Source organism: Schistocerca americana, chromosome 8, assembly GCF_021461395.2.
Source record: "Schistocerca americana isolate TAMUIC-IGC-003095 chromosome 8, iqSchAmer2.1, whole genome shotgun sequence".
In the NCBI taxonomy this organism is placed as follows: Eukaryota; Metazoa; Arthropoda; class Insecta; order Orthoptera; family Acrididae; genus Schistocerca; species Schistocerca americana.
The window spans coordinates 462,435,589-462,448,256 of NC_060126.1; the positions used below are offsets into that span (position 1 = coordinate 462,435,589).

Genomic DNA, 12,668 nt, shown 5'->3' on the forward strand with positions numbered 1-12,668 from the left:
ATTCCTGTTCCAGAAGATCCTTAATTTTTAACTGGGAGTCAGGCAATTCCACAGATTCCTTAAACAAATACGGATCCCTTACGAGATCATTAAGTTCATTCTGAGAGAACAGTTGTGGAGTAAAGCTGCATTCTAGCTGGTAGACATCAGTATTTTAGGTAATTGCATCAACTTCATTTTCACCATCATCTTCTGCCACGTTCCTTAAAACAGCTGGAGGAAGAAGAGCAATTAGATTTTTCTCCATATGCAACTGGCATATTGGTTGAGTCATTGCTTAGATATGTAATTTGGTTCTTATTTTTGGAATTGGTCCCTTGAACATTAACTAAACAGAAGTAATAATCATTAAGGTGATTTTTAGGCCCCTTCCACACCAACTGGAATCACAAATGGCATGCATGTTTTCTTCCATTTTGTCCACAATCTTAAACTCTCAGCACAACAGTGGCAAAATATTTTTGGTGCCCAACCCTTGTCCTGATCTCCAAGTTTCATTTTAAAATAAGCATGGTAAGCCTTTTTCCACAAAGTCTGTTACAGCCACTCTGCTTAGGCACTGTATAATTTCCAAAAATGTAACAGAAAACGTTTGGGTTGTTAACACACTTACATGCTGACAATGTAGTAGCTATAATCAATAGGCTGTTTTATTATTACCATCTCAAATATACAGGATAATTACAATACAGCATCAGTAATGCAAGCCTGTGAGATAAACAATATTTTCAAGGTCACACAATAACAACAGATGTGACAGCAGAGAGGTACAGGGCTTTACTGAGAAATTTTGCTTCAACACTATGCATAACCTACTGGCACAAGAATATATCTTTGAAGTCAAATTGCGACAAAACTGTATGTGACAGCAAAAAACTGAAAACCGATTTGGAAAGAGCATAAAAAGTTCAGGTATACCACTCATTAGTTTTCAGTCATTTGATACCGTGCAGACTAGGGTAATCTTTTCCCCTGTATTTATAGTTTTAGTTGCTGTTTAACAGCACTGCCACCTGCAAATCTACATAGTAGATCATTAAATACTCATCTGACTAGTAGATAATTATCTCCGTGTCCACCTACTTATGTTTAAAAAAAACATCACACCATTATTTTTCTATGATAAACTGTATTTTGCTGCAGGTTTAAGCTCTTTCATTATCCTGCTTTATCATGTCATATCATTTCGAAATAAAGCTGCTATATCTCGGTTTATGATTTATGCTGCTTTATCATTTTGAAATAAAGCTGTTTTAACTCCATTTATGATCTCTTTAAATTCACTATTTCATCAATTTTTTCATTTAATTTTTTCCCTCTCTCTCGTACTTTGCCCAAATCCAGCCACAAAATATGATACAAACACAAGATCACCTATCTTTGTGTACTTGCATAAACGATGGATCATGTGTACAGTTTATACTGTTTCTGCCACTTGTTAAGTTGCCATCAGATCTTTCTTACAACAATTTTAAACAATGGAAAGTCTTGTTTGGAACATCAACAGTATTATGAGAAGGATAGATTGTTACTCACCATAAAGATGTCACATTGAGTTGCAGACTGGTACGACAAAAAGGTTGTTACATATGATGATATTGCAGTGCCTGTGTTGTTCGCTAGAAGTACAATGCAAATTTTCCACATGGATGTCTGAAGGAACAGGCACTGTGGCAACTACAGCCATTTTGAAATATGTGAAATATATTTGCATTTGTGAATATAGGCCACCATCAGCTGTATAATGGAATGACGACAATGAAAATTTTTTAGAGGCCGGGGCTCAAACCCAGATTTCCCAGCCACCAAAAGCAGAAAATCTGGGTTTGAGTCCAGTCCAGCACAAAATTTCATTGTCGTCTTCCCATCACACAGTTGATAGTTGTCCATATTCATAAATGTGAATACATTTGATGTATATGTTACATATGAGCTTTCAGCCAAAGCCTTCTTCAAAATCGGAAAATGCATACACATTCACACAAGCAAGCACACTTCACACAGACATGATTGCTGCCTCAGGACACTATGACCATAATGCAACTGAAACATGTTGATCGGGACAACAATCTGGAGTGGAGTGGGTTGGGGAATGGGGAGGAATGGCTGGTTTGAGTGGAGTCAGAATGCAAGAGCAGAGAGCAGTGGACGAGTGTTGTATTGGGTAACCTGTACTGGGAGGAGGTGATAGGGCAGAGGGGCAGAAACAGTTTGGAGTAGGTTGTGGGGACAGTAGATTACCTTAGGTTGAGGGTGAAGAATCTGTTATAAGGATAACTCCCATCTGTGCAGTTCAGAAATGCTGGCAGTGGAGGGGGAGGGTGGGGGTGAGATCCAGATGGCAATAATTGTGAAATAGCCGTTGAAATCAAGCATATTACGTTCAGCTGCATGTTGTGCCTCTGGGTGGTCCACTTTGCTCTTGGCCACAGCTTGCGGTGGCCATTCATCTTGGTGGTCGGCTGTTTGGTAGTCATTGTCACAGGTGGCCCAGCCTCTGAGCGGCTGGGATAAGTGTGTGACAGATCTGGAATAAGTGGGTGGGTGGACTGGGTAGGTCTTGCAGCTGGCGTTCCCCAGGGATATGATCCTTGTGGCAAAGGGTTGGGATTGGGAGTGGCATAGGGATGGGCTAGGACAGGCTCATCCAAACTGCCCCTTGGGCACCAGCACCCGTGATCACACGAGGCCAGTGCACTGCGCAAATTCGTATGTTTTTGCAGTGGCTGAGCTGTGTCGCTTAGCTTACCATGGAGTCCGCCCACCATCTCTCGCCGTGCCGCTGTACGGGCGCTTTGTATGGAAAACAGACCACTGTGCCAGCAGCGGTCAAAAGCATTGATACGACACAAAGCCATTAGTCAACCAACATAAGGCTACAGTGGATTTTGATGGATGGTCAACAGCAGCAGATAAAAAAAAGGAGGAGAGGTGTGTCTGCACTATTTAAACCTGAGTGGGAAATTAATTTCTTTTATACTGCTGTCGAAAATCATGCCAAATGTTTAGTGTGTCATCAGAATCTCATGTATTTAAAAAATTACTTGGTTGAACGGTACTTTAATACCTGCCACAAAGATCAGTTTGAAAATTTGTTGCAAGTGGAATGCCAGTCAAAGCTTGAAGAACTGAAAGAAAATTTCAAGGAGCATTACAGTGAAGTAAGCGTTTCCTATCGTATGACTCTTTATTATTTATAAAGATGATAAATAAAACTATATTTTATAATCTGATATGTCACTTAGCAACGTGCCAGTTATCAAATATCAGATTGTCAGCAACAGGGAACATTTCTTTTTGGTTAATTTTTATATTTGGGTTGTATTAAATCACGTGGCACAGACATAAGAAAAAGTTTCAGGTGCATTAGTTTTTGCCAGTTTCTGAAAATCCTTCACAAATGCTCTCTCAGACAGCAAAGTCTCATGAAGAGTCGTTATTTGTTTTTGTGTAGTTGTGTGTTGATGGATGGGAAATCATGTGTGGTAGTTTGACCTATGTTTTCAATTAATTAAAACATAAATATTCCAATAGATAAAAATTTATTTTGCAACCACATTTTGCTGTCTTCGCTAGTGTCTATGACCGCTTTTCAGAGGAACTGGGGGAAAACGCACCTAAAACTAATCTTTTTTTATTAGTTTTTTATTTGGGTTTCAATGAACAATTAATTGTTAAAATGATAAAAGTTTTTGAAAAACAGGATCATACAAAATTAATTGCAAATCTCAGCTCGTCATATTCATTTGTAGTGTTGATGACAATCTGTGTGTCACCCTTTAAATTTCTCGACCTTATACCATTAAAAGACACAACCATGGGTTTGGATATTTTTCTAGACATGGAAAATGTGTTAGTCAATGGGTTTAAAATGGGAATGCCTGGCCAGTGTAACAATGAATGGAGCCCCTGCACTATGAGGGATATGCATTAGATTCCTGGGGTACGTCAGGTCAAAAATGGCTGAAGTCTGCTATTTCTTACTCACGGCAGTCCATTGTCTGATACACCAGGAGGCACTTTGTGCAAAGATTGTCAACATAAACAATTTATGGACACAGTTGTTCGAACGGTCAATTATCTTCACTCGCATGGACTCACACATTGCCAATTTAAAGAATTTATGGCTGATATTGAAGCAGAGTACCTGGGCATCCCCTACCTTGTGGAAGGAAGATGGCTGAGCAGGTGGAAGGTGCTTCATTGGTTTTTCTCCTTGAGGGATGAAATCAATACCATTTTGGAAATGAAAGGACATCCAGAAGAATTACTTCATGATCTTAAGTGGGTGGTGAATTTGGCTTTTTTGTGTGTGGCCTAACTTGTCATTTAAATACTTTGAACGTTTCACTCCAAGGTGAAAATCACTCTGTATAAAAATTTAAAAAAATAAAAATAAAAACTTATTTTGTAGGAAAAACAATTGCATGAGGAGAATTGTCAACACTTCACTGCATTAGACAGAGTTAAAGAAAATTTAGATTTTTCGGATTATGTTCAAATCATTTGTGAATAACAAGATGAGTTTGAAAACAGATTTTAGGAGATAAGTGAGTTTCAACCAGCATTAGAGATATTTGTTCGTCCATTTTCCCTTCAGGCAGAGGACATTTCACAAGTGTTTCAACTAGAACTGATTGACCTGAAGTGTGATATCCACCTGAAGCACAACTTTCTTATGTGTAAAACTTTGGATGACTTTTACAGCTGTTCTCCATGAGAGAAGTATCCTCTTTTGCACAAGCAGGCGGCCAAAATTCTCTCAATGTTTGGTTCCACATATATTTGCGAGTGCTTTTTCTCCCTTTTAAAGCTTGGTAAAATTAAAAACAGTTCACTGCTTAGTGATAAAAATTTGACTAATTCTTTGAGGTTGGCAATTTCCTGGAATATTGTACCAAACCTACACAAAATCATTTTCTCAAAAAAGAACAATGTGTAAAATGTTAATTGTCTTCTTTAACAATGTTGACTGTAAGGATTAGAGGTCTTTACAACCTTAATTCTGTTTTTAATAAGTTTTCAAACTTGGTCAAATAAAATTATTATGTACAAAACAGCAAACTAAGGATCCGATGTCTAAACTCTGAAAAGGGATATAAAAAGATGTAGCACAAAGTACAAAAAAAAATGTTTGCCTGTAACTAGTAACTACTAACAATAGAAATGAGACACTATATCCATTACGTAAAATTATTTCTAAAGTAGAATATTTATGACACTAGTTCATTTAAGAAATCGATGTATCTTTCAGAAGAAGCCTACTGTACATACGATGAATGTGCATGTGCAATAGTGATAGACTCAACCTGTTGGTCAGAAAACTACTAAGTTGTACTTCGATTCTTGTTTTGGATATTGTTTTCTAAAGCTTTGTGTGGTAATTCTGCCACATGAACACTAATTGTTACCTAAACAATAAATGGTTTGCTTGTTTTACCGCTTATGAACCACTTTTACGGAGCTATGCTTCCTCTGTTATTTTGTTTACGTTGGATCTGATCGCAGGACACTCCAGCACAGAGCACTGCTGTGTGGCCTCACTCACTCCGCCTCTATCTCTCTCGCTCCTATGCCAACACTAGTGACACACGGTCACGTATGGGGTGCTGAACTATACTGCCTTGCACCCGCGGAGTGCGGCCGTGCCCGACAGGAACAGTACTTGGATGAGCCTGGACTAGCATGTTATGGAAATTGTTTAGGCGATGGAACACCACTTTAGGAGGTTGAGAAGGATCGTGAGTAGGCTGTCCCTAAATTTCAGGGCATGATGATAGATAATGAAAGTCCTGACGAAGGATGTGGTTCAGTTGCTCCAGTCTGAGGTGGTACTGGGTGATAATGAGGCGCTCCTTTGTAGCTGGTTCTTGGGGATGGTGTGAGGACTGGGAGTGTGTGGGAATATGGTAAGCAAAATCTGTTGAGGACTAGATTTGAGGGATAGCACCTAGCTGTGAAGACTTTTGTGAGACTTTCAAATATACTAGGCACTGGAGCTCCTATTACTGCAGATACACTGTCCCTGGGTGGCCAGGCTGTATGGGAAAATTTTTTTGTGTAGAAGGGATGGCAGCTGTAGAAATGCAGACACTATTAGCGGTTGGTGGGTTTAATGTGGATGGAGGTGTGAATGGAGCCATCAGAGAGATGGTGTCAACATCCAGGAAGGTGTACACGTGACCGAGGAGGACCAAATGAAGTGGATGGGACAGAAGATGTTGAGGATGTGAAGGAATGAGGATAAGGTGTCATGGCCCTGAGCCCACATTATGAAGACCAGGGGTTTGGGGTTGTGGGAGGCTAAGAAGGTTTCCTCTAGACAGTCCAAAAAAAAGTAGGCGTATGAGGATCCCATGTAGGTGCCCATGGCTGTGTCGCGGATTTTTTTGCGTACCTTCCCTTCAAAGAAGAAATAGTTGTGTATTAGGATATAGCTAGTAATGCTGGATTTAGAGGTCACGTGTGTGTAAGGTATGCTTGCTTGTGTGAATGTGTGTGTTTTTGTTTTCTAAAGGAGGCTTTGTCCTAAAGCTCATATGTAATAGTCTCTTTGTCTTGCATGTCTCTAACTCAATGTGTCATCTTTACGGTAAGTAACAATCTATCCCCTACAACAATTTCAGTTTTAATAGTTTACTACTTCTATTAGCGAGTGAAAAGAACTGTGCAAACTGTACAGATTGGCATGTTTTCAATTTGTAGCAACACATTATCTGAAGAAATGTATGTACATTTAGGAATGAAACAGGTTGTCATTTATGCATTTATAAAAGGATAATAATGTTCCTGAAAAGTGCTTGTCATCAAAATACTCAAAAAACTTTTCTTCTTGTTAAAGAACAAATCATGCAACTGAAGATTGTGCAGTTTATTAAGTTAATACTTCAGCATAGTTCACTGCATCAGAAATATTCAACATTGAAAGAGAAAATAAAGTAAGTATAAACTGACTTCTGCTCATTTTTCCTTAATAAAGTCTATTGTTTATACTTATAACATTATTCTCTTCCTGTTTTATTTCCTAACAGAAAAATTCAAGAAGAAATTGATAAAAAAAGGAAAGAGATAACAGAAATTCAATCTAAACTTCCCTGTGAGAAAGAGAAGACAGGTGAGACACAAAAAGCAGCTGTATTGTTACTAGAGATTCATTTATTAGCATTATATATTCAATATATAGTTGTATTGTTAATAACATGGATTGCCTTTATTCTTTAACCATTAATCTTGAGTTTATCCATTTATCTAACTGTGTAGTTTTTACGATGTGTAATAGTAGTGTAACATTTGACTGAGTACCAACACGAACCACAGTCAGTGACCTCAGTTACATAGACAGTTTTCTGTTGTATAATTGTATCCTGTTTTTTTCTAAAATTATGACCTATTTAATTAGGGGAAATTTCTGATTGTCACATCAAAATAAAAAACAAAGCAATGAAAAACAGCTCCAAAGACATGAATGGTTACTTCAATAACCATACCTTTTGAATACTTGTTTCCTCCAAACAGTATAGTTTAGAACTGTCTACATCATTGTGTATTACAGTTTGTAATTATTTGTTAATTGTTATATATTATTGGCCAGTTAATGTGCACTTGAGCATGCTAATATGGACACACGAAACACTATAACTTTTACATCACAAATTTTCGAAATAGTGGTCAAGGAGTAATATGTTATTCTGGTTTTCTCATTGATGACTATTAATGGCCATGTGGATGCAGATGTTCAAAGGCCTCAAACTGAGATACGTCATGCAGGTAACAGGAATATATTCAATTGCTCATGGCAGTTCTCACTTGATTATGCATATCCATGTTGTCATACTCATGAGGTATGTTATTGTGTCCAATTTTGTTCTGTCATGACTTTTTGAAGTACTTTTATCAAGTCCTAGGAAATAAGGAGGGAACTTGGAAATATGTATAGATCTTTGAGACAGAGAAGACATAAGGTAGAGTCTCTCAAATTTAGATTCAGAAAGGATATGCAGGTAACATTTTGAAACTGAAAGTAATTCTCAGATAGGCTAGCTGCAATGAATGTTCTACAGTATGGTGTATTGTATGGAAGAGAATCAACTTTGTAGCTCTACCCTCTCATAGTCTCTATACTAAATTCATTGTCGTTACTCTCTTTATTAGCTATTACATGAGGAATTGAATGATGATTTGCTGTAGGATAACAACATAAATGGTGTGCAAAACTAATACTTTATAATTGTTTATTTATTGTATGGTGATTTTCAGTGAACCTCACCTTCATAAAGAATCACAGATTAATTCACAATGTACCACACTGCTATGAAATTTATTTCCTGAAAAATCTTTCATAGCTTCAATGACTTTGAAATAAGTGACTGTTAAAAGCCTGTTATTTGCATGAGAACAAACTGTGCTTCATCATAGTCAGACACCAACAGTCTACTCAATATGTACAATGAGTTTTGCCATCTAATGCATTGTTAATATATCACTTTAACTTGATTACGGTATGCTACTTCATATCATTGCCTGTGCTACTTGAGCATAGTTTACACACAGCTTGTTCAGAGGGTGCTAGTTATGAGAAAAAAGAAATGTGGTACGTATGGAGAAAAAATTAAATAATTTCAGATATATTTGTATTCTGTTTTTACTCACTTATTACTGCTCACCAGTTTCACTATTAATTATGACTTCTGAATCACAGGTACATCTGAAAAGTTCAATGACTGGTTTCAGAAAATAAAGAAAACAAGAATTACAAACAAAGTACATTTACTGACCTTCAAATTAACCATTTCAGATGTGATTTTTTTCTGTACAAAGTAATTTTTTTCTTTGAGCTGTAATGCTCTTAGCTGATTTTTTCATGGTTTTAGATGCAAGATTTATACAAAAATATGTACCCATTTCCAAAATTATAATTTTTTCATTTTCCTTCTTTTTATGGAGCAAAATCACTAATTTAGAAATATTCAGTGTTGTAAAAAATTAGCTGATCATTCACTATCACACAGAATAACAACAACAATAATAATAATAATAATCAGTTATACAGTGAATTATAACTAACCAACCACTTCTGTGTATTCTGGCAGTCACAAGCTGCTGTGCACTGCTACATTGACTTGATGTATTTTTATAGTGATGCCCAAGATTTGGCAGCACTTGTACATGATGAAAAGATTGAACATGCACAAATATGTGTACATGAGGTTTCCATTGGGGAAAAATATTTCTCTTGCAGCCAAGACACATCACAGGATAATGTACACAACTGTAGCCAGAGGGTCTGAAAGGGTTAGTCACCATTAGCAACAACACATTTCTGCCATTAATTGTAAAGCTGTTGGAAACAGTCAGCAAATGCTTTTTTGGAATCGCTCAAAGTACTGTGGTCACGCATTGCTGGATACCCACATCATTACAAGAGATGAAATCTGGTGCAACCAATACCATTTGGAGACTAAGCAACAGTCAGTGGTATGGTGTTCATTGTTTTTTCCACCTCCATTGGGTAGATATTCCTGATGGATCAAGCCACTGCAGTCAAAAAAGGTGATCAGCATCATCTCAATCTTGGATTTTTTGACAGCTGATTTTTTTGTGGGAGGCAGGGAAGATGGTGAATACCATGCTATTGACTGTTGCTTAATCTTCATATTGTATTGGTAGCACCAGGTTTTATCTCCTGTCATGATGCAGATATCCAGCAATGTGTAATGATGGTTTCTAGCTATTCCACAAGAACTGTATGCTGACACTTTCCAAAAGCCTTATAACCTATATCAAAAATGCATTGTAGCTAACGGTGATTACTTAGAAGGTCAGTAAAAGTATTTTGTTTGTAATTATAGTTTTCTTTGTTTTCTGAGACTATTCACCACACTTTTCAGATGCATCTTGCATTAGGACACAGTAAAGATGTTCTTTCTGTGTCAGATCCAGATCTTACAAAGTAATGTACGCAAGTCAAGAGAGTACTGTTCTTCAGCAGGTTTACCATGATTTCATTACATCATTGTGGCATGTTACTGGAACTAATCCACATGCTGCCACTGTTGTTGGGGCACTTCCTTTCTCCATTTCTGTCACCAAGCAGTAATTCTTTTGTGGTGTATACCAGGCTGTGTTCCTGCAAACACAGCTGCCACACTTATAGATGTGTACTGTGATTATGGTGCAGCACCTGCTGTTAGTCACTCTACTCCAGAAGTTGTAGGAAAAATATGATGTTAACACGGTTCATCAGTCGGTTTTCCAATGAGCCTCATGCATCCACCACAGCATTAGATAGAGTTATCTCACCCTCACAATGAGCACAGACTGCTGGACTTCTGTCAGTTGATTCTGAGTATACTGCTTTACTGGACCTGGATCTTGACTGCCCACGAGTCCACAGCCTCATGGGACTGTGTCGCTACTCATCTTTAGCACCTCCCTACTCATCACCATTATGGCTTTATGCATTTAGACTGCCCACGATCATTCTTGGCAACTTCCTGATCATCATCTCCTGTGGATTTTATGGATTATGTAAGCACCTTCTAGACAATGTCGGGGATTGACATTCCAGTTTGTAATCAAGTAGTAAGGACACTTGCCCTCAGAAAGTGTACTGGGTTCTGTTCTTAGTTAATAAACAAGCAGTTGTTATTACTACCTGTGCATTTTGATTGTTACCTTGCATCCCTCGGAAAATGGACAGTAAAATGACAATGAGGCTGATTCTCACATGTGTAATATTTCATCATGATGGTGCAGAGTATTCATGCTCATTGTTTAGCATTGACAGTGCTCTCCATTGCCTGTCCGGACTGCCACTTGCTCCATTCTGTCTTGGCACACCAGGAGTTCACATCTGTAACCATTTAGCCCATGGTGGCGCCTCTCTTCACTTCATTCACAGTAGTTCTGCCCACACCCCTGGTGGCCCTGCTGCTCTACCAGTCCTTTTTCTTTCCAGCTATGGGTGCCACTCTTTTGACATGTGATATGCTTGGTCCTTCTTGCTTCTTCCGGGTGCCTCCCATGATGGGCACTTTGCAGTGGCCTTTGGTTTGTGCTATCACTGCTTATTAGGTTTCCTGTTGGCCTTGAGTTGTGCCTTCATGGAAATTTCAATGCAGACCCTGCCTACGCTGGGCTCACCCCACTGCTTCCTGCAGTGGCCAGTTGCCTTTTTCCCTATTCCAACATGTGTGCTTCTCTTTTTGTTGTGATCACTTATTGTATTGTTTTGTAGTTTAACTTGTTCTGGGTGCAGTCTTTGGGAAGTTACCTATGAAATGGTTGTTATGTGATTTTTCTATTTCTTGTTTTGCACATGAGCCTCAGGTGTCAAGTGCTATGAACACATTCTCAGCAATCAGATTTTTTTGTGTTTTTCATTCTTCTTCAGAGATTTGTGCATTTTCATGGGATAATCAAGCTAGTTTCATACATGGTGTATCTAGCATTTTGGTTGTGTTCAGTACTTGTCGAACACAATGTTGTGTTATGGTAAACAGCAATCGGTGAATAATAACTTCTCGGACAAATGGTTACAAAGTGGCTGTGTGTACTGCTGTTGTCTTCCAGCCGAGGAAGCAGTGGTTCTGGTGGCTGTGTCATGCGTCTTGCCTTTTGGTGTCACACCTTCTCCAAGATGGTTGCACGATCTCTCCTTTAATGGGAGGAGGGATGTGGTTTAAGGGTCATTCCATGTCAATTCAACCTGACCATCTCAGATTCCTTTCAAATTTGGTGCATTCAGTGATCTAGATAAGAGATGGAAAAAAAACAATTTGCAGATGTGTGTTACAGCTGTGAAGCAAATTATATGTCTGTAAAGTTTGGAATTAGTGCAAAATATACATGCATCCGTCACAACATAAATGACTGTAATTCTGGTTCTAATTCAGTTACTGCAATGAAAATGGTACCATTGGAAAGCTAACAAATAGACCTTTACATTGATATTGTAGCAGATTCAAAAATTTCTGCTTAAATTCTAGAGTCACTCAGCCTTCTACCATCTCGAACACGCAATATTCTGGATATGAGTGTAGGATGGTAGAATCCTACCTACTGGGCATCACATGTTTGTGTGTGCAGGTTTAAAATCAGTCGCGGGAAGAAAGTAGATGCGGCGGATGAACGGCACCAACAAGTACCTGTCAGGCAATCCATAGATGTTTTAGTGAGTGTGTAAGGAAGAATCATGGAGTTTATATGCAGCTCTGTGCTTATTGTGTCACTGGCTATTGTTATTAAAACAACGACAGTTGAAAAAAAAAAAAAAAAAAACCTCTTGACATAACCTTGCTATAGGCAAGACTTGTTTTCTGATTTATGTTAAGAAAAGTTATGGTATCAAAGACAGCTTTCTTTTAACTGTAATTTAATTTGTTTCTGATGTTCAAATGTACAAGGGACTAACGGGAAGTTATATATTTATGTTGAAAGTGAGAGTTTTATTGTGTATGAAAGTCAGATACATCATTAATTGACAAAAAGTAAAGTTTGTATGTCTACTTATTTCATAAGTAGAAAGAGTCTAAAAATTCCTGTACCTAGCGTTATTCAATGGAGAAGAAGTTGAGAGGGTTTCCAGCCGCCGGCTATCGAGTAAAGAAGAGTGGCTGCAAATTCCAAGTAAGTCACCTAATAAAGAAGTGGAAGGTGGTTTGGAGGAA

At 38.1% G+C, this 12,668-nt stretch overlaps 1 protein-coding gene across 5 annotated transcripts in view; it reads left to right on the plus strand.

Moving 5' to 3' along the window:
- LOC124545468 (putative mediator of RNA polymerase II transcription subunit 26) overlaps positions 1–12,668 on the plus strand; it is a 386,951-nt gene that overhangs the window by 115,162 nt on the left and 259,121 nt on the right. For all 5 annotated transcript variants that reach the window (XM_047124398.1, XM_047124396.1, XM_047124397.1 and 2 more), the window contains 2 exons: positions 6,842–6,938; positions 7,032–7,114. In XM_047124398.1, coding sequence (XP_046980354.1) covers positions 6,842–6,938; positions 7,032–7,114 — 180 coding nt within the window. The remainder of the gene's footprint in view (positions 1–6,841; positions 6,939–7,031; positions 7,115–12,668) is intronic.